The sequence below is a fragment of the Aaosphaeria arxii genome, assembly GCF_010015735.1.
Source record: "Aaosphaeria arxii CBS 175.79 unplaced genomic scaffold BU24scaffold_4, whole genome shotgun sequence".
NCBI lineage: Eukaryota > Fungi > Ascomycota > Dothideomycetes > Pleosporales > Aaosphaeria > Aaosphaeria arxii.
Genome location: NW_022983477.1, coordinates 67701 through 91375, shown reverse-complemented (window position 1 = coordinate 91375; position 23675 = coordinate 67701). Strand labels below are relative to the sequence as shown.

At 46.8% G+C, this 23675-nt stretch overlaps 8 protein-coding genes across 8 annotated transcripts; 3 read left to right on the top strand and 5 right to left on the bottom strand.

Moving 5' to 3' along the window:
* Positions 1 to 285: 285 nt before the first annotated feature.
* On the bottom strand, positions 286 to 2969 carry BU24DRAFT_449984 (C6 transcription factor). Its single transcript, XM_033530989.1, has 9 exons — positions 2726 to 2969; positions 2537 to 2665; positions 2266 to 2444; positions 1692 to 2197; positions 1509 to 1633; positions 1380 to 1455; positions 1238 to 1319; positions 806 to 1177; positions 286 to 747 (listed from the first exon to the last, which is right to left on the bottom strand). The coding sequence occupies exons 1-9, from the start codon at positions 2746 to 2748 to the stop codon at positions 332 to 334; spliced, it is 1908 nt and encodes a 635-aa protein (XP_033383567.1). The 5' UTR covers positions 2749 to 2969; the 3' UTR covers positions 286 to 331.
* A 434-nt stretch (positions 2970 to 3403) lies between these two features.
* Positions 3404 to 4188, bottom strand: BU24DRAFT_480026 (flavo protein family; the record flags this gene model as incomplete). The annotated part of the gene is made up of 1 exon (XM_033533101.1): positions 3404 to 4188. The coding sequence occupies one exon, from the start codon at positions 4186 to 4188 to the stop codon at positions 3577 to 3579; it is 612 nt and encodes a 203-aa protein (XP_033383566.1). The 3' UTR covers positions 3404 to 3576.
* A 483-nt stretch (positions 4189 to 4671) lies between these two features.
* On the top strand, positions 4672 to 6666 carry BU24DRAFT_480024 (3-polyprenyl-4-hydroxybenzoate decarboxylase). The gene has a single exon (XM_033533100.1). It carries the CDS (start codon positions 4912 to 4914, stop codon positions 6421 to 6423), a length of 1512 nt encoding a protein of 503 aa, XP_033383565.1. The 5' UTR covers positions 4672 to 4911; the 3' UTR covers positions 6424 to 6666.
* An 857-nt stretch (positions 6667 to 7523) lies between these two features.
* Positions 7524 to 8466, top strand: BU24DRAFT_441068 (carbohydrate esterase family 5 protein; the record flags this gene model as incomplete). The annotated part of the gene is made up of 5 exons (XM_033530409.1): positions 7524 to 8000; positions 8064 to 8109; positions 8140 to 8181; positions 8234 to 8327; positions 8379 to 8466. The coding sequence occupies exons 1-5, from the start codon at positions 7539 to 7541 to the stop codon at positions 8464 to 8466; spliced, it is 732 nt and encodes a 243-aa protein (XP_033383564.1). The 5' UTR covers positions 7524 to 7538.
* Positions 8467 to 8774: 308 nt separating this feature from the next.
* On the bottom strand, positions 8775 to 10481 carry BU24DRAFT_491500 (TauD-domain-containing protein; the record flags this gene model as incomplete). Its single annotated transcript, XM_033533800.1, has 6 exons — positions 8775 to 9222; positions 9275 to 9430; positions 9487 to 9666; positions 9723 to 9869; positions 9929 to 10019; positions 10077 to 10481. 6 exons carry the CDS (start codon positions 10479 to 10481, stop codon positions 8894 to 8896), a joined length of 1308 nt encoding a protein of 435 aa, XP_033383563.1. The 3' UTR covers positions 8775 to 8893.
* Positions 10482 to 10932: 451 nt separating this feature from the next.
* BU24DRAFT_174131 (uncharacterized protein) lies at positions 10933 to 11606 on the top strand. Its single transcript, XM_033521541.1, has one exon. It carries the CDS (start codon positions 11167 to 11169, stop codon positions 11524 to 11526), a length of 360 nt encoding a protein of 119 aa, XP_033383562.1. The 5' UTR covers positions 10933 to 11166; the 3' UTR covers positions 11527 to 11606.
* BU24DRAFT_449981 (uncharacterized protein) lies at positions 11341 to 12502 on the bottom strand. Its single transcript, XM_033530988.1, has 2 exons — positions 11837 to 12502; positions 11341 to 11757 (listed from the first exon to the last, which is right to left on the bottom strand). Exons 1-2 carry the CDS (start codon positions 12383 to 12385, stop codon positions 11578 to 11580), a joined length of 729 nt encoding a protein of 242 aa, XP_033383561.1. The 5' UTR covers positions 12386 to 12502; the 3' UTR covers positions 11341 to 11577.
* Positions 12503 to 14445: 1943 nt separating this feature from the next.
* On the bottom strand, positions 14446 to 16285 carry BU24DRAFT_346779 (tetracycline-efflux transporter-like protein; the record flags this gene model as incomplete). Its single annotated transcript, XM_033523501.1, has 2 exons — positions 14446 to 15978; positions 16028 to 16285. The coding sequence occupies 2 exons, from the start codon at positions 16283 to 16285 to the stop codon at positions 14446 to 14448; spliced, it is 1791 nt and encodes a 596-aa protein (XP_033383560.1).
* Positions 16286 to 23675: the final 7390 nt, after the last annotated feature.

Below are 23675 nucleotides of genomic sequence, written 5' to 3'. Positions count from 1 at the left end.
CCCGTAATAGCATCAGACTTTATATGGTGACGATGCGATCATTTTACTCTGAACCGACCGTTATTCGCCGTTACTGCCCCCGAGGAAACACCGTCAAATGTAATACAGAGATATGGATTGAATGAGCTGTCATTTACGTTTCCAGATATTATGATCTGTTCCACAGGCTTTGTTGGCAGTCACGTAGTTTGCAGAAATACAGGCTTTTCTTAGACGGGCCTCGGTATGTTGCGCTAAGAATCTTTATTTGGGTCGACTTCATATGGCGACAAGGTTCGATGCATTCGAATCCAGTAGACCTGCAGTGCTCATTCGCTTTTCTATCTAACAATTACTGTCTACCGAATGAACCGCCGATCGAATCTAAGCTCAAGTCAACATCGCAATGGTTTGCAATGTCAACCCATAACTGTGGGTCGTCATCGATACTGAAATGAAACGATTGGGGTAAAATCAGGCTTGGAGCATCGTTTGGCATATACGTCGATGAGCCATCCCCACATCCAATCCCCGTATCATTTGAACCATTTGCATTATCCCTTGGTTGTAAGGAAGCCTGAAGGCTCAGAAGTTGCTGGTGACGCGCTCTGATAAGGTGATTACCCCTATCTGCCATGCCTTTCAGTATTCCTAGGCCCTCTCCTATTGAAGTCTCTGTTTGGCCGGATGAGGATAATGCCGCGTTCGCCATGATAAGAAGTAAGGTTGCCGAGAAAGCGTATTCGCCCTCTAGATAGCCGTAAGTAGCTATGATGGATCAAGTTAGCTATCATCGGCTTTGACTTTCTGTCACTCATTCACGTACCTATCATATCGAACTTCTGAGCCCTTCCCATAAGAGCAGTCGCTTGTATCGCTGCTTCAACGGCGTATTGTACCAAGAAAACGACATTTTCAGAAAGCCCTACTTTCCAATCTCTAATACTCACTCCTGCAACCTCTGAATCTAAGAATTTTCTAATTATGTAGTAAAGAAGAGGTCTAGTTGTTAGAGCAATGCAGGAGTATAACAATAGGTAGATGTTAACGATTGCGCGGTCTGGTTTCTTGTCAGGTTGCGATAAATCGGATCGCACAATCTCAGGCATGAATTGCAACCAATCGGACAGGGAGTTGATGATGTCTCGAATAGAAGAGATTAGTTTCGGGGCAGAATGTGATCGCCTTTTGTAGATCTCTGTAAAGATAGATCAGCAACGGAAATGGAGCTTAAAGATATGGAGCTTTGCACACTCACCTTCCCCAATTTTTCCTAGCAATCTTGCGAGTTCAGTATACTTGACCAGAATGATATCCCTCGAAGAGATACAAGGACTGTCCTATTTCAAAGGTAAGACTTTGCATTAATCAAGCAAGATACTGGGGGCAGGTTGACTAACCGTGAACGTTGGGAACGGTAGCGTAATGTCCTCGTCGCGAATTGTAATCGCATGTCCGGATTTTATTGAGAGTATTCTGGAATATGAGTTAAAGTGGTATCTCGTAGGTGATTAATGGAGATGGGTTACCTGTCCAAAGAGTACAAGGACCACCAAACCTCTGTTCGCCGTTTCTGTAGAGAAGAATCTATCCCAGATTCTGCAACTTCCTGATGAAGACCAAGCGACAGAGCCATGCGTAACGCAACTCCAATCTTCCCAATGACTATGAGCTAGCGTACTAATTGTAATTGTAGAAAATGTAAAACTTACGTAAATAAAAGCTGCATCCGGCCGGTTCAGATTCTGCATGTAGTAGGCGACATAAGCCAAAACCTCAATGAACTGTAGCGACGGTCTTTCATGAATAGCTGGGAGGACATCGAGAGCTGACTGAAAATATGAGAACCCGGGGGGTCCTTGATTATTTGTCCACTGATTGATGGAATATAGCTGACCAAGAGATAGAACGACGAGAACTTGGCAAATCGTCAAACGCGTTTCTACGCGCGTTAGATCCAGCTCTTTCGAATGGACATAATCGAGCCGCTGGTAAAAATCATCTGGATGCAATGATGAAAATATTGATCCAATGAAGACATGCTGTGCCTGAAAAAGCTGTTTGCATAACTCAATTGGGGGTAAGTCCGGTATTGAATGGTCGGACGAACGACTTAAACAAGAGACATCATAGAGAGGTGGAGCTGCATAAGCAATTGGAAGTGTCGAGGGATTCATTCTCATGACAAGATGTGTTGAAGAAGACGCGCCAATGGAGTCTAGTCTACACTGTGAGTCTGTGGAACCTGTCTGTGAGAATGATAGCAGAGATTCAGTCAGAGCTTACGTTGTTCTCCTTCCGCATTCATGAGTATATTCTTGGAGCCATCATACCACCATTCGTCGTTGCCTTGCAGATTCTCCTGCATATCGCTGCCAGCAGTAGCCACATGATTTGACAAATTATTCCTACTAGCCTCTGAGTGCTCGTTGGAACGTGCTTGAGCCCGAAGTCGCAATAAATAGCTTTAAGTTTCGAGGATCAGCGAGATGTGTGTACTACTTACTATGCTTCACTGAAGCGGAAATCGAGATCTTATGGACAGAGAAAAGCTCACCTTTCAGAAACGAGGACTTTCTTTGGAGCCTCGAGATAGGTGCACTCGCGATGCACCGCGATACAAGCATTACACGACTGGGGAGGATTTCCTGTACATTTTGTTTTACGTCTGCGGCATCTGCTGCATCTATAAACACTCAGTGTTAGCAAATTGCATCCCCTACACAACATTCTCTTGATTGCTTACGCAACAGAAGAACGTTGAGTCATGACCTCTTCGAATGGGGCCGACAGTTGAATAGCTGGTACCCTATTGAGGAGGCGAAGTAGAATGGCGATTTAATTGAAGCGAGGAAGAGGTTGATGGCAGTTAGCTATCGAGTATCGGGCCCGTTCCCGGAACTTATCCAATACACGCACGGTTCTAAGTAATGAATAGTCCATTTAATTTTCCACGCATTTTGCTTTAAAGATTCGAAAGGAGGTCGGCGATATGGTAGGCCGGGAAGAAGTACCTGTCTGTAGAAAATCTAAACGTAATTAGTCGTGAACACGGAGTACAGTCAGTGAGTGGGTCCATCGGGTCATGAAGCCGATGGAGCTAAGGAAGTTCGAGGTGCCATGGTGCCCTACAAAATAAGGTTAATAATTCGGGGATGGACAAAAAGGATTTCGGTTCAGATCTTCCATTGCTCCTATAAGTCTTGTTGCGTTAGTTGAGACATTCTGCGTAAGCTTGTTAATGGCCAAAAAAGAACTCATATATTTGGCGGGATCAGAATCGCATTGAACGACACACCATTGGGATGATTTTAGATTGCTATAAATAATCACTGAAACCTTTTAGAGTAATAAAACCGTAGATATTCGCATTCTCTGCCTTCGTGTATGTAAAACTAGCAATGTATTGCTTATTGCTTATTGGACATGATTCAATTTACATAGACAAAGGAACATTGGCTTGCCTTGCGTTATTGTATGTCCCTTTTGTACAGGTCGGCTACCCGTACAATCGCTCTACTTTCAATTGGGCAGGACCGTGATTCAAGAAGCAATCTACCATTGACAATGGGGATGAATCACCCCATAGAGTATGCTTCACTCTTTTTGAAATCCATTCCACCTCTCGAACCCCCCAGTATCGAGATCGAACAAATCAAGCATCCTCCCAACGGTATGATCCGCTACATCCTCAAGTGATGAAGGTCGATTATAGAAGGCTGGTACAGGAGGAAATATTATCGCACCATGTTGTGTGACCGACAGCATATTTTGTAGATGAATACCACTCAGGGGGCATTCGCGCGTTACCAAAACAAGCTTGCGACGCTCTTTCAAGACAACATCAGCAGCTCGTGAGATTAAGTCGTCGCAATAACCGACATTTATCGCTGCGAGACTTTTCATGCTGCAAGGTACAACGATCATTCCATCGACACGATATGACCCGCTGGCAATAGGCGCAGCCATGTCGTGGTTGCTGTATACATGGTCTGCCAAAGCGCGCACATTTGGTGGAGTGTATTCCGTTTCGTACTTGATTGTGCTCTCTGCCCATTTACTCATAACAAGGTGCGTTTCGACGTTGAGTTGGCGAAGCGCAATCAGTGTCTTGATCCCGAGTATAGCACCAGTTGCGCCAGTCAAGGCAACAATGATTCGCTTCCGCCTGTGACATGAATTCGACACATCGGTGTGGTTTGGTTCCATAGTGATAACGGTAGTTTGATACAACTTTCGTTCGACTGGATATAAGTCCAATTGCTGGTATGATCTGGCTGCGTTGTTGTTGGTTTGGATGTTTATAATGGATCACCAAAGATCGACTTTTGTTAAAAAGGAAATGCACTCTTGTGACATGTTTAGACTAATCACCACATCCATGAAATATAAGGCAAGAAAAAGAACATCTAATTTATTGTGTCATTCTTGAAGGTGGTCGCTCAAAATAGCTTCTCCCTATGCGGTGCAAGTAACGGGTCCACTGCCCGATCGGTCCCCACAACCCGACGATAAAAGGTACCGTTCCACAACCAAGGACCTCTATCATGTGGTTCACCTGCACATGATCTGGAATGAAAATCCATTAGTCGGATGATCCATACGAGAATTTGGGGCCAGCATCGTGATATTAGTACTTTCGGTCCCAGCGGCCGAACAAGAGCGGGTACAGCCAAGGCGGAGACTGAACGACCTAAAGTTGAGACTTCTCAACATTGATATAATCCATCATGCCCGCGGGTTGACAGAGTAGATGTTCACTTGTCACTACAAATCTTGGGGTTCTTTCACCAATCTAAACCGCAAGGAACCAGGCTCTAATACTTCTAAATCACGATACGGCTTTCTCATTCATAATTTTGTGAGATCAGACTTACAGTTGAATCGTACGAAAACACTTCCAACATCTTCTCTACCAATTTTAATCCAATCATGCCTCTCAATTCTGCGCAGTGTCTACGCCAATTCATCAGGGAATTGGAGGATGAAGGGGACTTGTTGAGGATCACAGAAGAGGTTGATCCTCATCTTGAGATCGGAGCAATCACACGCAGGGTATACGAACTTGAAGAAAAAGCACCTCTATTCGAGAACATCAAAGGACGAAAAGGCGATGGACTGTTCCGTGTCTTTGGTGCACCAGTGGGAGCTAGTCGACTACCAGGAAAGAGGTTCATCCGGCTGGCGAAATCTATGGGTCTATCCGCTACAGCTACAGGACCAGATATTGTCGAGCAGGTGTGCAGAGTCAAGCAAAGAGCTCCCATGCCACCACGCGAAGTGCCAACAGGGCCCGTGAAGGAGTTCAAGCTTTTTGGCGACGACATTGACCTGACGTCTCTGCCAGTACCATTTCTTCGCCAAAACGACGGAGGAAAGTTTATACAGACATATGGCATGTACGTCGTAAAGACCCCCGATGGTTCTTGGGTCAATTGGTCCATCACTCGAAGCATGATTCACGATAAGCGGTCTCTTGTGGGCCCTGTAATTCCTAGACAGGATATTGGAGTCATTCGCCAAATGTGGACCGACCTTGGACAAGACATGCCCTTCGCACTTTGCTTTGGAGTGCCGCCAGCGGCAATCGCTGTTAGTGGAATGCCACTCCCAAAATGGACCAACGAAACCGGGTTCATTGGAGCCATGTTGGGGGAGCCTTTAGATGTTACAAAGTGTGAGACGAACGATCTACTGGTTCCTTTCAATGCGGAGTTTGTTCTAGAAGGTGTAGTTTCGAGAACAGAAACTGCGCCTGAAGGGCCTATGGCTGAGTACCCTGGGCTCGTCTTCCCCGAGCAGAAGAGGCAATGCCCTATCTTCAAAGTCAACGCCATTACTTATCGTCACGACCCTATATTGCCTGTGTGCGTCACCGGGCGCGCGGTAGAGGAGAGCGAGACCATCTGGGCGGTCACACAAGCAGTTGAGGTCCTAGACATTTGCCGGGCTGCCAAACTCCCCGTGAAGATGGTTTGGTCTCCATTCGAATCACATTGCCTTTGGTTCGTTGTGCAGGTCGATCGTCGAGAATTGGTCGCCTTGAAAACGAACATTAAAGAGTTCACGGAACGTGTGGGGCGGGTCATTTTCAGCTCCAAGCCAGGGTTTTACATCCCGAAACTATTCATTGTAGGGGACGATATTGATCCCACCAATCTCAATGATGTGATCTGGGCTGAGGCAACGAGATGTCAGCCTTTCGCAAACGAAGTGTTCTTCGACGAATATCCAAATATTCCGCTGATTCCATACATTAGCCATGGGATTCGGGCATCTGAGAATCACTATAAGGTAGTCAAATGCTGTATGCTGACCTCTGAATTCACGGACGAGGTATTGCCTTGGAAGGTAGGATCGTTTCGCGGTTCATATCCTGAAGACTTGCAGCAGAAGGTAGAGAAGAATTGGACAAAGTATGGATTCGGGGAGGTAACTGAATAATTTCTGTTTTGATTTCTTCTTCACGCATGACCCAGTATTATTGGACATTCTAGCTCAAATAAAATCTAAGTGCATACATGTTCGGAACCTATTTCGAAGAAAACAATAACGTAGACAACATAAGTCTGCATATACGAATTAACATCTCCTCTCTCCTGAAATATGTATAGACAACAACATTGCAGAGTCCACACGGTTTGACGCTGAAGACTGAACTGAACAGGGAGGGCTACAGTGTCTCGGGAGTCCCCAGGTAAATGCATATATTACGGCATACAAGTGCGTCCCAATTTGAATGCATGTACATGGCCGGCCCGCGCGTCGAATGCATAACATGAGCCAATACATCATCTTGCAGATGTCATTGAGGCAATTTTCAGGATACTTGACTCCGTGCGTCAACAAAGCAGGATTTCGTCCAACGGCTCGTCCCGTGAGACAAGGATTCCCGATGCGGGGAAAGTTGGCGAACCAGAGAAACGAACAGTCTCACGTTGCTTGCAAGACTACGGACTGTATGTACATTCATTAATATTGTAACGACCCCGGCCAGTATTTCGCTTCATGCATGCACCTGATCATCCCCACGTGTCGAATAGCAGTGGTTACCAAGAGTTCGAGCTATCGCAAACAGGAAGGTGGAAAGGGCATTCACAGACCGTCGTGACTCTTGACAATCCTAGCGACGGGCAACATTCTCCACAAGAAAAAACCTCCGACGCGCTAAAATGCACACCACGCTCAAGGTCATGGACGTACTCAATAGGCCCGACATCGTGAGGTACGTCTTGCCTATTATTGGACATCTATTATACACTTGGAAGCTTGATAATTTATCCAGACGGAGGTGCAGTCAACTCAGGAAGGAGACAAGACCTGTGACATGCTGCGTGGTATTCTGCCAAGGGTTAGCGATCATCGGCGATACTCCTTGACCAAGAACGCCATAACTATTGGATAATGTGTTCGAACTCATGGTTGTTGAAAATAGTAGGAGCGCGTAAATGAGTACAAGTAGTGGCATAGTTCTCTTGCGAATTATGTAGCTTTGGCACGAGTTGCAGGCAAGATTCCATAGTCTCACGAAGTAAACATTGCTCGCAGACACTTTCATCATGAAGACTTTCTTGCAATGCCTGCTCACCTCTTCGGCCCTACTTGGTGTGACGATCTCTGCGCCAACACCAGCACCTGAGCAAGGACCAAGCTTCCCCATTACTGATCTCCTCAATACCGATCTTACAATCGAGGAGTATGCCAAACAGCTAGAGGAGAAATCGACATCCGAAACAAGCGGATTGAGCAAACGACAATTCAACGGCGACACCTATAACCAGCTCACGGACGGAACGCCATGCCGTGAGATTACCGTGATTTATGCCCGTGGAACTACCCAAGATGGCAATGTCGGTGCACCGGACACTGAGGGGCCTAATTTCTTCAACGCTCTCGCAGCTAAACTTGGGGGAACCAGTCGTCTCGCAATCCAGGGAGTCACCTATCCTGCTAACGTATTCGGATTCCTAGCCGGAGGTGATTCAGCTGGAAGTACCACAACATTAAACTTGATAAATACGGTGAGTGAATCCATTTAGGGTTCAACACTCAAGATTGTGTAGTGGACTTGGCTGATTTCTCAGGCTGCATCTAAATGCCCATCGACAAAGATTGTCCTCTCTGGATATAGTCAAGGTGCTTAGCTCGTCCACAATGCAGCCCAGAAGTTGTCTGCATCTGTGGCCGCGCGGGTTAATGCAGGTATGTTTCTTCGCCAGTGCAAGCCTAGCTATGGTATGCTGACATTATAAAGTGGTTGTTTTCGGTGACCCAGATCGTGACGAGGGCTTTGGTCCCATCGCCGCCTCGAAAATACTTATCATTTGCCATGATGGTGATAACATTTGGTATGTCGTTGACTCAAATCAAACATCAACTGTGTCACTAATCAGTTGCAGTGACAATGGCATCATAATTACTCCTCAACATAGGAACTACGAGATTGATGCTCCCGCTGCGGCCAATTTCGTCGCTTCAAAGGTGTAAATAAGCGTATAGACTTTTGAAAAGCTTACGTCTTCCAGCTAGGCTTTTCGCAGATGTATTAAAAAGGAATGAACTCGAGGTACAGCCACCGGGCCGGTCATGCTAGCAAGCAAATGTGAGATGGATCACGCAATTGAGCCCTTCAAGACATTGTTCGAATATGAATTAGGAATCTCTATGAATACATGATTGGACTGCAATCTTTGGACCATGAACTTCCAGCCCCCTGAAACAAGTTGTCCTTCTCCGTGAAATAGAATCTGTCCACGCCTCAAACCAATGCTGCGATTTGGACCTGAGGGCGAATCGAAAGGATTGAAAACAAAATTAAAGAAAATACAAATAGGAAAAAGATGCTGATACAGTAGAATAGCCAATGACCATCAAAATCATCTCATGGTCGCGGGCGTCATTGGAACATACAGTATCATCTCCAATCACGACATTTCAATCCAGAAGAACTTCCAGATATCTGTCTCTGTATGATTCGCCTCAGCGGTGTGACGTTGAACTTCACCTCGGGTATTTGAGAGACTATCTTTTGCACTTTGAGATCTTCTGTAACACTCGGTACCTCTTCTTTTGGCGCAACACCGTTCGCCCATTGCTGGGTACGCAATGTACGGCTCTCACTGTTCGGATTCAGATCGGCAAACGGGCGATTCTCGCTTGATTTATCCTCGTTGGTTATCGGCGAATTAGAGTCGGCTTTCGAGCTTGATTCTCCTCCATACCCGCTATCGGCATACCGAATCTCTAGAATAACATTAGCTTAGATTTGCATGAAGTTCATCAAGCAACTACACACCCTTTTGTCCAGCAACTTGTCTTTGGATGAGGCGGCGCATTGGTGTATTGTTAAATCTTGCCTTGATTGACTCCAAGCGCTCAAACTCCTCCTTTGCCTCTCGTGCCACGCGTTGTTCTCTCTGCTCGCGGCTTTCGCTGTCTTTGTCGAAATATGCTGTGACAATCAGTTTATATGTGATTTGACATGAACGCTGGGATCATTTTACTTACGCTTCGCGCCAAATGAGAGAGTCTTGAACGTAGCAATTGACGAGGTTTTTGATTTCGAAATATCCCGATAAGCGGTGCTTCTGTTGTCCCAGATAGCTACGCTGCCGGCCTCCCATTTGAAGCGTACAGCTTCCTCGTCGGTCGAATGAATATGGTAGTCTAAGAACTCAAGCAGATTATCTGAAGTTGGTTAGTTATATTGTCTTGAAATCTCTTGCTTTCTGATCGTATTCTACCTGATTCTTTCTTTTTAAGTTCTGCGAAGCCAGTCACAGATCCCGGCGTAACATTGAGCGCCTTCAAGCCCGTTATTGGATTTGTCTGTACTGCCGGGTGGTGGCTTTCAATATCCAAGGTAGACCAGGTTTCCAGGATGGATTCGTCTGGATGCCCTTCGTCAGCTTGCGGATGATTACAGTATATGTACGCAATAACAACTCACTTGAAAGTTTAGATGAATGCACAGCGTGTAAACTGTCGAGAAAGGTTTTCATATGATCACTCAGAGCATCATATAGTCCGTATTGTGACACCTAGTTGCTATTAATCAATTGAAAAACGCTTACTACGGTTCAATCGCAATGCCTTACCCAAGAGCTTTCACATATGCTTTCAGTAGTATCTTCAATCCGTAGAATCGAGAAGTTCGGTGGGTTTTTGGCGAAGCTCAGGTCGGCGTGCCATTTGCTTTGCTGGCCGGGGGTAACATTTCGAATCTCTTTGAATTGGTGAACAGCTGTGTCGGCTTTGCCATTGCCCTTGTTGCCATAATGCTTGGATAGCTGGACTTGCTGGTCATCCGAGAGATTTTGGCCACGGAAGAAGACCACTCCTCGCTCGGAGACAAGTAGGGCAAGCTCATCAAGCTGCTCGGGGGAAAGGGACGACAACTGGATATCCGAAAGGAGTGTACCAATTGAGTCGGTCAAATCCTGACGGCTTGCATTGGATAGGAGCGTACTCTCAGTCGGTGGCGATGAGGTTTCAGTGACCATGATGTGTTCGAAAATTGGAGATGAAGAATCGGGATAATCGGTATTGGCTGCAGTCTGGTGGTCAGGTTGGGAAGATTTCAAGTCTTTAACCTCCTGTCCTTGCTTTTGGTGGGATACGAGTGCCCGTATTATGGCCGAGTCTGTTGATACAAATGCTTTATGATACAAATTCCAGGTGTTAGTAGCTAGCATACCCCGAACGAATTCCCTCGTAGCTAGACAGGCAAGGTGAATTTGTTGCGAGAAAGAAGTTAGGTGAGTAATGGAATTGTCCAAGGGTGCAGAGACAGACAGGAGCTGACCTGTAACGAGGTTGGGGAAAGTAATCTGAAGAGCAAACCGAATCCAACCCCATGTTATCTATTCGTGCAGCGGCAGAATATGGCATGGTATCAGGGAATTGAGGATAGCGTCAACCTATTAGGCCCTGGGCGACGGTATGTACAGCCCGGTTGATTGGACAAATCGGCTGTCGCAATGGCGCAATCCGCAGAGGAAATAACATCACCCTAGCCATAAAACCACGACCACTACTCCGTACTTCTACCATGATCAACCTATCCCATAGAGTTCTTATGTGTGTTGTTCATTAATTCTAGAACTCTCTCTCTCCGACTTCGGTTCGCTTGATAAGTTCAAGGGACTTTCTGTGTACTTGTACGATAACGACTACGATACCCCGTCGATGAGATTCAGGGTCTTCTTACCCCACGTGCCCATACTCAGCCAGACGTGCTCAGGAATACGCACACATTCACTCAGAAGTCTCGGACCATTAATAACGACATTAGAATTTGCATTTCCCTTACTGTATTTACGATTTTCAAAGGAGGTACAGGTACATGTCATTCTACAACAAAAGAGCACTGTCCTTGAAAGCACCTGTGCCTACACAATTATCCCCAACCTTAAAGACTTCATATATAATTTGTATCTGACCGGGTATAACAAGATGGCAATCGCGAGACTCTTGCCTGCAACCAAATTCCAAGCTATTCTCGTAAACGTCTGTGCCAATAGATCATATCGTACAAGCACACAGTAATCCTATACTCCAACATACGGTTCTGACTTTCGAGACCAGCTCATAAGACGTCTAATCGGTAGGCTGGAGGTCGATGTAGTCACCAGTCTTCTGGTTTGAATAAGCAAGAACATTCTTGCGCCTTCCGATCAACCATCCAAAGCCGCCTCTTCGCCAAATCATGAACGACGCGAGTCCTACCATCGCAGCCCCGCAGATAGCGAGGGGAATGGGCATGAGAGCGCCAATTTTCTTCGATATTACCAAATTAGAACTCGTGATTCATCACGGAAAAGGGTACGGGAAAGAAAGGGAAGGAATTGTAACGCACCAAATCCGAGCAAGCCTTCTCTGCCCAGGTCTCACGGTCGGGATAGAATTTGTCCATCATGCAAGCCCAAGCTTCACGCGTATACAACTTTCCTTGTGTGTCATACTTGCCATTGGCAAACGTGACCTCGTCCGCACTCTTCGCTTCGGGATTCTGGCTTTTGACTATGTTGACATATGCGAGGATGCCAATCTGGCCGAGAAGGTCGAGCAATGCCGGGCCGATGACTGCCCATCCCCATATGTTATGCCTAGACACATGGCGCGAAATGACAATGCCAGCCACCAAGAGAATGGATGCTATGATAGAGATGTAACCCCCGGCCATGACCGCATCTTGCGGGCCAGAAAGGAGGTTGAACGTGATTGTCGCGGTCTCGCCAGGCGCAGTCTTGATTTCTTTGGTGCCGAGAACAGGATTGGGCATATCGGTCTTCTCGAAGACAAGCGCGGCAGCGGCGACGGGAATACCGAGTACGAGAGCGCCGGCGCTCAATGCCGCCGTAACGAGCGGCTGTGGACGTTCATTGAACTGCGAAGACGTAGACATTTTGCATGCAGTAACCGACAGTAGGATAAGGAAACGGATAATCAGCGAAAGTGAAGATGTTGAACTTATATCAGATGAAAAGAAAACAGGAGAATAAACAAACGGTAAATAAAGAAGGTTCAAATGCTCTCAAGGTACACATGTAGATGCGCTGCGGCCAGCAAGATACTTAACAAAGCCATCACAGCCATCAGAGACACGGACGGAGTTGAGTGTTTTAGTGCTGATGATGGTCCTCCGCTGTGGCGTAGCTTGCTTCTGATTCGCCAGACTGGGCTTCAGGAGTCCGAATCCGGCAAGCGACTAGCACTGCGCAAATCACAGGGGTACGCCCGGCGTGTAAGAGATGCGTGGCAGATTGTTCCTATATCAACAAAAGTGGTACCAAATTGTGAATATCGGGGCGGAGCTTTAGGAATTTAACCAACCTCTCAGGTGGTGGTTGTCAAGTATGTAGCAGATCGCAAACAGGATGTCCATGATCGTCGCCATCCAGGAACGATTTGGGAAAACTGCGGATGTCCTCGAATGTTTGATCCACCATCGGAGCTGGGCTGTTTCGATAGTTCCGAGTGTCACAGTAAACGGAACAACGACAGTATATATGTTGTGTTCGTGAGAATGAAACCACCCTGCTCTTACTCCGTTCGAAACTTCTTAGCATAGGTGGTGAGGGAAGAAATCATTGCAAACGTTGGCCTTCGCAATGGGGTTCCCCGTTCTTCATTTCGAACTGTTTAGAACTCACTTCTTACAATCACGGAAGACTTGTTTGCTTTTACGGACCTCCTGTTTTGTGTTTACAGCTAGGTCTGCAACATCATATCGCGTTTTGCCTCTATTTGGTTCCCCAAGGCGATATAAGTTTACCAACACAGCTCTCCAATATAAGATATCAGATCGTTATATGAAGAGCACAATTGCTGGTCAAATACTGAAACCGGGCAGCCTCTCAATATGTCTTTTTCTAATAATTATTTCGTACCAGTTTAGTATCTCCAAAAATTGGAATTTTTCCAAAGACAAGCATCGACGTCGTCGTAAGAGAAGCGAAAATATATAGAGAATTGCAATGCGGCCAAACCACTGCCCCTTGATCGTCGAGTCCAATATCCTTCAAGGTTGTCCTGTTAGTTTAGCATGCAAATATGACGTCCAAATCCATTCCACCACTCATTTCACAAACCAACAATTGGGTCCATACACTATTACATAAAGCTACTTGTGCAACTTGTATGTCTGTATAAACTTCCCGAAACTTGAGTTTATTCTCAAGATCCATTGCCCTCAATAGAGATCATGTAAAAATGCCTCAGCATCAGCCCCAATATTCATCTACATGGTGCCAGCCTTTCTTCTACGAGGCGATTCAGAATAGGTGCAATTTCGAGTTTACAGTGTCTGCGCTAAAGTGTGAAGAAAAGCTGCAACCGGCAGCCGAAAATTCTAACATATAGATAGAGCATGATTCACTAGATGCAATAATGAACAGCAGGTTGAGCCCTCCGATTTCTCTCAATCAAATTAATATTAGATGAAATCCCAAGCCAATCGTTGATTAGATGAGCTTTGCGAATTGTGTTGTGGCAGGATGATGATAAGTATGGGTTCCACTTGCAAATGAGATTGTATCCCGGTGAGTGGTGTCCACGTTTGATTGTTTCAGTAGCGAGTAAATTCTCGAGAGTGGTCGCACATTGAAAAAATTCAATGCATGGTGTAGTTATATGTAGTCAGATTGAATTGTGTTAGTACTGCCCACTCTATGAAAATATCGAATCGCAACAACCAGTGTATTCTTTGATGAAAATGACCATGACCTTTTGACACAACAGTAAACTAGAATCATGCTTGAGAATGCGTATATGCTGCTTGTGACAATCCCCGTGAACGCCGTTCCATTGATTCAAGATGATGTTCGCGACGTCCAATTCCTGCAGATTTCTGAATGCACGGTGATAAATAAGAACGACCCTTTAGAGACCAATACTGTGCCAAAGTGAAAGGAGAAGTGATGGAAGACATGTTATATCTCCTCATCGGTCGAGTTTGGTACTGAATTAGTTGAGCCGTCGGGTTTTAGATCGTTGAGATAGACTATGCGAACGATTAGATTTCGATGGGGAAGTTTGCGGTGCTGGATACATACCATGTGGCTTGACAAACCAACTACAACAGAATGCTAAGCCGAAAGTCGCCGTCAAGCATATGAACACTGTTCTATCGAACGACCTGGTAGTGGCGCTGTATATACCGTTGAAGATTGCGGGACCTACGACACGGGACATAGCATGCAAGAGTCCCGTCGCGCCCAACAACTGCCCAACACGATCTGGCGGGATGTGTTTAGTCAATGCCGAACCGAGTGTTGGACTTCCCATGCCTCCCAATGATGCAATGACACCAGGTATAGTAAAGAGATCAGCCTTGGTGACAAGCGAAAAGCCGAGGTACCCTAACATATCGAACAGAATGGCAATGCGAATGATAGAAAGATCGAATGTATCTGAGCCTGAATTGCTCTGACCAGATGTTCCAGACCGACCGCGGACGATGCGAGTGATCAGGGGTAAGATGACAAGGAGGGACAAGACCCGACTTGCATTCACGACACTCACAAATTTGCTAGTTTCCCATTCCTGCCAGTTGAAATGTGCGCGAACATAGATGGTGATGACACCCATTGAGCTCATGGCGATAGAAAACATGATTGTGTCGGTTGCGGCAAGCAAGATGAGGTTGCGACGGAGTGCAGGGCTAGAACCGGGCCCTGTGGGATAGAGGATCTTGAGGGGACTAAGGAAGTTGATAGACCGAAGGCGGTTGATAATATCAGAACTCGGTCCCAATCGCTCCAATTCTTTCTTGCGACTCTCCCGGGCAGCCTGCTGCCGCGATTCAGTGAGAGACTCAGGGATCACGAAGAAAAGAAAGAATATGAAAAGAGTGTGAGCCCCTAGTGCCAGATAGAATATGATCAATACGGCTTCCGTCTTCCCAACTATGGGTTCCCGTTGTTTGATAATGTAACCTGCAAGGACAGGTCCGACCGCGATACCAGTAAACAAGCACGCGTGGAAGTAACCAAAAGCTACATTCCGCTTTTGGGGTGACGTGCAATCGGTGGCGTAAGAATGCGCCAGCGCCATGCCGACGATAAACGTACCGCAAAGGCCATCGATCGCGTAGCCGACCAAGATCCAATTGACGTCAACAGTTTGTGGATACTTTGCTGCAAGGATCGTGAGAAGCTCACTGACCAACAGGCCGCAGGTCGTGAAGACCATTAGTTTCTTACGGCCATAAAGATCGGACATGGCGCCAATCTTTGGAGAGGTAAAAGCCGCGATAATACCAGAGATGAGGGACCCATAGAGCAGGAATAACGAGGAGCGTGAAGCAACATCCGGGTTCTGGCAACGATCGTACCGATTTCCAGGATCCATTGGGCTGGAAATTGGATCCTGATTCTCGGGACTCCTCGAGGCATAGTAATCATCGCATAAAAGATTATAGATGAGGTTTAGTTTTGGAATCACGATGCCGCCAAAAGCTAAAGTGAATAAGAGAAATGGTGGCAATAGCCAGTAGATCTACGGTAAAATTAGGAGTGAGACCCGAGCATGGTTGTAGAGTACGAACAGAAGGTCTATTCCACCAAGGCAGCCCCTGGAGCTCTGCGGTCCCAAACCATTCCACAGCTTCACTCGAGGTGTCATTCAACAAGCTCTGCCTGCCATTGCTCGCCTCGTTGCTGAGCAGCGGCGCGTTTTCGTCCGCAGATCCTGAAGCACGATGAGGTCGCACGATCCCTCTCCTACGGTTGTTCTCATGCGTTTGGAATTGCTGGTCAGCATCAGCGTCGGCCGCGAAGGTACTGTCGTTGCTATTTGGGTCCATTGTGGTAATCGCGGATACGTTGGAAGGAAGGAGGGGTGATTAGCTGGAGATAGAAGCGTCAAGAACGCAGCTGATACTGCAGAGAATCGTGTTTCTAGATCTACCAGAGCATTGCTCGTACACTGTATCCATAATTCGTTAGTTAGAGCGTCTCAAGAAAGCGTAGTCCACGAGAAAAGATGATGCCGACGTGTTCTACTGCCAAGTTCTCGGGATTAACAGCATACCTCAGCCTAATATCGCGAATGTATCTTTCAGTCCCAATTTAGAGGTACTGAAGCTGCGGGACTAACTGGATAGCGAGGATTCAGCTGAAGATGCGTAGAATGCGATTCATCAGTACAGATGCTCAAGATATTGAGGTTGGCGGATGGCGAGTCATCAGGAGCGAAACTCGTCCGGGCGCGAATTGCTTATCGTCACGAATTCTTCATGACGTTGACAACCCATTTCTAAACATCGGTGATTCGGCTGGTTGTACCGGCCGATCTACGCTAACTCGAAATAGCACATTCATCCTCATATTTCGATAGTGTGGGTCTGAACGATTCTACAGTTGCTTGACGTGTACGAGTTGGGTAGGTTAGAGTTTGAAAAGGAATTTCCTTTGGAGACTATGTCGGTTGATAGCAAGATGAAGTCTTTTTGTCTAAATTTATAGCCTGCACAAGTTGCGCATCAGCATCGCCTAGCCCATAAAATCCTAGCGCGTCAGTTGTTGAATATGGTGAATGACCCTTACAAGTACCAACAAGGCATCAAATATTCCATAGTTAAGCGAATTCCCTTAGTCATAGAAGGATTGCAGTTGCGGTCGTAGCCTCGCAGAATATGTGTGTGTGTTGAGCAACGCAGAAGTTGCTCATTCTGGCTAGTCAGGCGCGCCGACTCAAGGCGAGCACACTGCATTTTTCAACTTCTGCATTTGATCTAAGTTGGTCGTATATCGTTATGACTCTGTCGCGTCTGTGGTCATCTTTGCTGACTACAGCCCGAGTGCCCTTCGCCCTCAGCGTCTGACTTCCTGGGGCATTTCCCTACCCATAAGACTCGATATAATCCTGCATGTCAATGAATGTACCTAGCCGAACACCACAGGAGAGACATACGAGACCTCCGTAAATCCCTATTGATGTACTCCGTATCGCACAGGTGTATGGCGGTCTTTGAAGACGAGCGAGGTGGCAGAGATCACTCGCATAGAACTGACCGATGGCCAATCTTCAATATAGCGTCGCTATGCCGTCAAATGATCCCGCGTTGAGCGCTTCCAATGAACGTGCATGTCCGCCCTCTTTGATCAGCATTGATACCTCCCTTATAGTGGGATCATTATTCGCCTCAGCCTTATGGTAATTCAAAGGAACAAAGAAGGCATGACCTGGCTGCCTTGCAGCGAAGAAAAAAGGCTCACCACTTCCGGCATCGACTGTCTTCACCTTGGCCATGTCGAATTCTTTATTTCCCTTTCTTAGTATTCCGAACATGCAGCCTGTACGGAATGCTAGGCTTGCAGCAGGGCAAGAACCAAGTTCATATCCACGACGATGATTGTGCATATGCAACAGGCCGTATACGCACACTTGGATTGCTAGACGAGATAGGTTGTTCAACCTCGTTACCCCGCTTACTATCACATGGTTTGTTGTGCTTCTTCCGTGGGGTCATAGGTCCAAAGAGGCACACAGAGCCGGTAAGGGACCAACCCGCAATCTAAGAGGCATTATTGTGTCTAGGCGCCGGCGATCCAGGTCGATTCAAGCCAGCATATCTATGCTGAAAGCTTTAGGCGCTCGTTACGATTACGCAGTGGATCGTGGTTATGCCAGTTATGCGAAGTGGTTGCCTTGTTGCCTAGCCTTGTCTCCCCAAGGCACTTTAGACGCAATTGTCATTGGTACACACTGGATGCACTAAACATCGTGTTACCAAAACCCATTCCCTTGTCACATAGTGATGAATTCAGGTATATGAAATCCGGCTGATATACGAAGTAGTGTGCCTGAATTCAAGGCTCATCTTGACAGGGCAGCAGGAAGATGAAAAGTCATGGACGAGACTGGGGAATAGGCGATCACGGATGAACGTGTGAATGAACCCGAGGGGCGGTGTTCGGAGAATTAGTTGGCTGATATTCGTGTAAGCATCGAAGGGCTAGGCTGTCGCAAGCCATCGGCTCAAACTAGATCTGAGACTATCATATTCGTAATGGACGGCATAACAGATAGAATCCTGCAATAAGAGGCCGCCCCCAGCATGTCAGGACTCGAATAAAAGGATCTCGAGCGATAGTACGACGACCGAACGACGAGTAGTTACATTGGGGGATGCGGCGAGTGGGTACAATGTATAAGAGTGGTTTGGTTTTAAGCATTTTCGGGATGAGGTATCGTTAGTCAAGATCAGTATAATACGAGAGCAAATCAAGATTGCGATTAGCTGGCTTCATCTGAGTTACTGGCTAGATAGAATATTCGCCAATAACAGCTCCGATCATCTTTGCTTGAAACACTGTTCCATTCGAAAGAAAGAAAATTGAAGGAAAGAAATATCTACTCGTGCCACTACTGTGCCACTGTACCAGAGGCGTGGGACTTACTGTGTATTGTAGATCCTTCTGCGGCACAGCAGGCACTGGGGGGCACGTTTTACAGGCATAGGCCCCCAGCTATGTACCGAAAGGTTATTGACTGTCTTGATATCACCATGATGGCGCTCAGTATCAGTTGCCTTTTTTAAATGTCTTGCCTTTGTTACCAATCATTTTCTTCGCCATATACCAGACAGCTGAACCGCGCGAGTAAAGAGTCGGTAAGCACAAGCGAAAGAGGCGGCCTCCTAGGAATGAATGGCCATGCCCAAGCGGACGGGCATCCACACAGTATTGTGCAATCATTGTGTAGATCCAGGACTATCAATGAATTTGCCTCGAGATTATCGACAAACATAACTCGCGGGTATTTATGACCCGGTTAAAGGTTAGGTATCATCACATGGCGAGCGGAATGTATGGAAGAGAGCGTTGACGTTGAGAGTCCCAATTCTGTCGCAACAATTGAAGCCCAAGATAGTAAAATTATTTTGGCCAGTGTACGGAATACTTGGTACGGATAACTCAGGATGCGGAAATGTCAGTGCAATAATGTATGCACACATGGCGTTGTTGAGCAGAACGTTGGCGTGACATCAGATACATTTAATGCAAGGGTCGTTCTCGATCACGGCCAGGCAACGTGAAGATGAGCAGACAAGCATGACGATGACATCTGCAAGCATAAATAGGGTAACGTGTTGATGGTGAATAGGTCCGCTTGACTCCCAAAGCCATCAAAACGGAGTGACGGGCAAACCGAAGACTATTACGTGCCGGCAACGCTTATGGTCCTGCGTGGTCCTGCATCTCCTGCTGTCAACACGAATGGAGTAATTCTGGAATACCGAATGTAGCTGAATGCAACCGTTAGCTGTAATGAATGACGGTTGAAATGACCGTACGGAACATACATTCAACCGTCGTACGTGTTAAATGATTTGATCCTATATTCGCGCACTGGTTGCTAGTGATCTGGCCGAAATCTACCCTGTTCGAGGTAATGAAGGCAAACAAGCTGGAAGCCCGGGATGGAAACTTCATAGACCAATCACTAGCGCGACCTGGCAAGGACACCGTACAGGCTCCAGTGGAATATTCGACTTTTTAGAGCTCTGATCAGTTCTCGTTAGTAGTTCAAGGAGTGGATGATGCGGTTATCTGGACTGGATAGGTCGCACGTGATGCATGTTCTAGAAACCTTACCTTGGTACCTACCTACCTACCTACCTAGGACATGTACTCCGTAACTCAGCTTGCTCAGGGCACTAGAAGCTAAGATACTCGTAATGACTGTGGCTATGTGTACGGAGTATCGTTGGAACATGACTTCTTGAAAGGCCTAGGAAGGCTCCGAAAGACGGGGAAGGCAGCGCAAATAATTGGCGAAGTGTTGACTGCATGGCGCGCTAAGGGGAAGGGAAAGACCCGGCCTCATGACCCACCCTGACCGCCGGGCAAAGGCGCAGGTCACTACATGGGCTCATGAGCAACGAAAATAAGGTTGCAGAAAGCAGGAAGCGTGAAGGTCTGCCTGGAACTGGTGTCAAATTCTGCCTGGAACTGGAATGGGGATCTCCAATTCAGCTAGGTGATCCACCTCAACCGCCGACGTATTCCTGTGGAGGTTGGAAGGGCGCAGGAAAACGAGGACGCGAGGCTCGCATTGGGGCAGGGAGGCGCAGAGGCTGAGAACTGAGTCGCTAGAGCGTCGTGCGAAAGGCGTCAGAGATATTATTTTGAACCTGTTTTCGTATGACGGCAGACGGAATGATTGTAAGAAGGATGTGATGATACGATATAGCATGTCTTGAATGTGCGTAGATGATACTCCATTTGCCTAGTGAACACAGACATGGATATTGCTGGGCCAGCTGGAAATAATGGAGGAGAGACGTCGTGTTCTCTGAGCTGTAAGCGCGCCTGATGGTCTTGCCTAGGAATGGTACGTCGCCGGGAAGAAGAAGATCGGGTGATGTATGCTTATTGGTTCAATGAATGGCCATGTGGAGAGCTGGTATGCAATATGTGAGAAAATGCAAGTACTTTAGGTACCGTCGATGATTGGAACAAATCATATTCAATCATTGTGCAGGCCAAGAAAAGGCAAGTTTCGAGACGAAGAGTACATGAACAGCGTGGAAGTGGACCTTTGTCGATACCCGTAGGCTGAAGGCTGTAGCGTGTAGCGATTGTCGGCCAGGACTCAGTGGATGAGAAGGGTGGAGTATGTCCTTGTCGGGCTTGATTATTAGCTGCCTGCGGCTCTGTACGATCATTACGATGGCGCCTAACTAGGTTTGTGGAGGCAATTGCTAACGGGATGTTGATTTATGCAATACGTAAGGGTGGTTGGGCATATAGAGTAGATAATCTGGTGAGGATCGGTGGGCGTCTGGGTAGAAGAGCATGTAGGGGTAGAGAAGCAGACTCTTGATCAACAAGACGGCGATGAGAGTCAAGACCAGGCGGAGACGGCAAAACCCAGGACAGTGGAACATGTGAGAATAACAGATCCCGGAAGGGGAGGGGAGGGAAGATGATTAGCTGTACTGAGGAAGTTGGTTTGATAAGAGTGTGAGAAGTGGTTGCACACGGGGCGGATAGGTTGATATGAGGGATGAAGGGGGGTGTGGAACGAACGAATCCGAAAACGGGAGGATTCTGGATGACTATCCGAAAGGATGGGGGAAGTTTGCCTTGTTATTGTTATTTTTATTCTTGTTTTTTCTTTATTGAAAGAAGGACGGGGAGGACGGACGGAGTATGTGCTGTGTAGAGGCAGTTGGTGTTATGGTTGGTGGTGGGATGTAGGCAACTTGCATATATGTTCATGTCGGTCTGCGCGTGTGGTGTTTTGGGCTGGAGCTAGGATTATTGAGGCATAGGTATGGTGCAGGTTGTTCACCTTGCTGCCTAATTTATGATGAATTAACATTGTCCCTCTCCTGTCAATGCCCTTATGGCCTTATTCTATAGTTATGGAGGGGAAATGAAGTGGAGGACGAGCATGAGGATGATAACGAGGTGGCGTCGCGTGATCCTGAGAGTGTCGAAAGTATCATCTTCATCATTAGTTACCCACTTAGGTATTTGTAGTTTTGTAGTTTGTAGACTATGATGGACCTGAACACCAAATACCTTGTGTAGGTATCAGGTAAGTACTTAGTCCTAGGTAGATATTAGTTTAACATTCTTACTCGTACCCAATCAGGTCAATCAATCGATCAATTAATCGATTCAACCAGACCATCAGCCAGAAGGATGCATTGTGCATAGCTACCCACATTCCTTTCTTACCAGGATCAAAGAGAATGAATCTTTGTCTCTGGCCTAACGGTTACACAGATGATATCCATCTTGGGTATCTACTCCGTACCACGTACTCTATAACTACTTCTCCGTACATACATCATAATGTCCATCACAACAGCATAATTACCTACCTAGGCAGTACTCATCCATACTCCACAGTTATATGGACTATCTATCACCCAACTGTCCACCTGGTAGTTGGTATAGTTGGTTGTGTGTAGTCTTCTAGATATCACTTAAACCTGATCTTGTCCTATCAATTCCTCCTCTGCCTCACCGACCTCATACTACCCAGGTACCTACTCGTACCTATACCTGGGTAATTAAACCACTCAACACGCAAATAAGGCTATCGCCCCAGTATCATTCATCATCATCATTGTCACCGTCACCGTCATCGTTCAATCAATCGCATCAATAAAACCTACTCACACCTTCTCGGATGAGCAGCCTTCCAATTACTCCACCAGTCTCCCAGTCAGCCCTTTAAGTTGAGCTCAATCACACACAGCACAGAGTCGCTCGGTCCTTCTTCCCTACCCTTCGTTATTCGACGCCCAATAAGCGCGTGTTCACAGTAACAAGGCGTCCTTTTTCCATTTTTTCCCATGGTTCATTCTCGACGAGCCATTCACTGCTACTTAAAATACACTCGTAATCATTGAGTTGTTAATCCACCAACACCAACAACAACAACAACAACAACAACAACAACTCCCATATCTACTTCGTGCCAACGGAGCAAATACGACACAGACTACCATTACTACTTCATTCCGCATTCTGAAATCCTTTCGGTCTGCGGCTCTTCATCCACCAACAACAACACCACCAACATTGGCATCAGCATCCCTCGTCACTTATCACTCATCACTCATCACCCATCACCCATCCCATCCATGGCCATCAGCAGGTCCTCGTTCATCTGACTACTTACTTGATTCAAGTCTCACGTCCACCATCAGTCTTACCTGGTCCTGACACACTAAGTCTCTCCGCCTCTCCGCCTTCTCCGTTCCTTAGTTGCCGCACAAAGGCTAGCAGCCACTCTACCACACGCGCGCGCACAGTACACACACACACTCTCTCTCTCTCTCTCGCACACTACCCATTCATTCATCTTACACATATTATTTACCTGGCCATCTGTCTATCTTTCTGTCTGTCTGTCTGTCTGCCTATTTGCTTGCTTACTCGCTCGCTCGCTTACATGCCTGCCTGCCTGCCTGCCTGCCTCCCTGCCTACGCCTCGCGCCGTTTGCACGATAGCTCGACCTTGATTAAAGTTACTGTGCACACACACGCACACAAGTACATGCGTACACACACAGGGTACTTGCTTCATCTTCTGCTACAAGGCCCTTTTCTCAACAACCGGCGGGAAACGTAGCGCGCGCAGGCAGCCGTACCACGATTCTCCCGACCTTGTGGCCAAATTCCCCTCCCTTCCTCTCTCGCTCTCTCTCTCTCTCTCTCTCTCTCTCT

Bases quoted from the DNA above. Each gene is read 5' to 3' on its own strand.
- BU24DRAFT_449984 (XM_033530989.1), bottom strand. From the start codon at position 2,748: ATGACTCAACGTTCTTCTGTTGC. The intron at 2,666-2,725 runs GTAAGCAATCAA...GAGTGTTTATAG, and splicing joins ACTCAACGTTCTTCTGTTGC to ATGCAGCAGATGCCGCAGAC. The intron at 1,320-1,379 runs GTTAGTCAACCT...CCTTTGAAATAG, and splicing joins TACCGTTCCCAACGTTCACG to GACAGTCCTTGTATCTCTTC.
- BU24DRAFT_480024 (XM_033533100.1), top strand. From the start codon at position 4,912: ATGCCTCTCAATTCTGCGCAGTGTCTACGCCAATTCATCAGGGAATTG.
- BU24DRAFT_174131 (XM_033521541.1), top strand. From the start codon at position 11,167: ATGAGATTCAGGGTCTTCTTACCCCACGTGCCCATACTCAGCCAGACG.
- BU24DRAFT_449981 (XM_033530988.1), bottom strand. From the start codon at position 12,385: ATGTCTACGTCTTCGCAGTTCAATGAACGTCCACAGCCGCTCGTTACG. The intron at 11,758-11,836 runs GTGCGTTACAAT...GTAATATCGAAG, and splicing joins AGAAGGCTTGCTCGGATTTG to AAAATTGGCGCTCTCATGCC.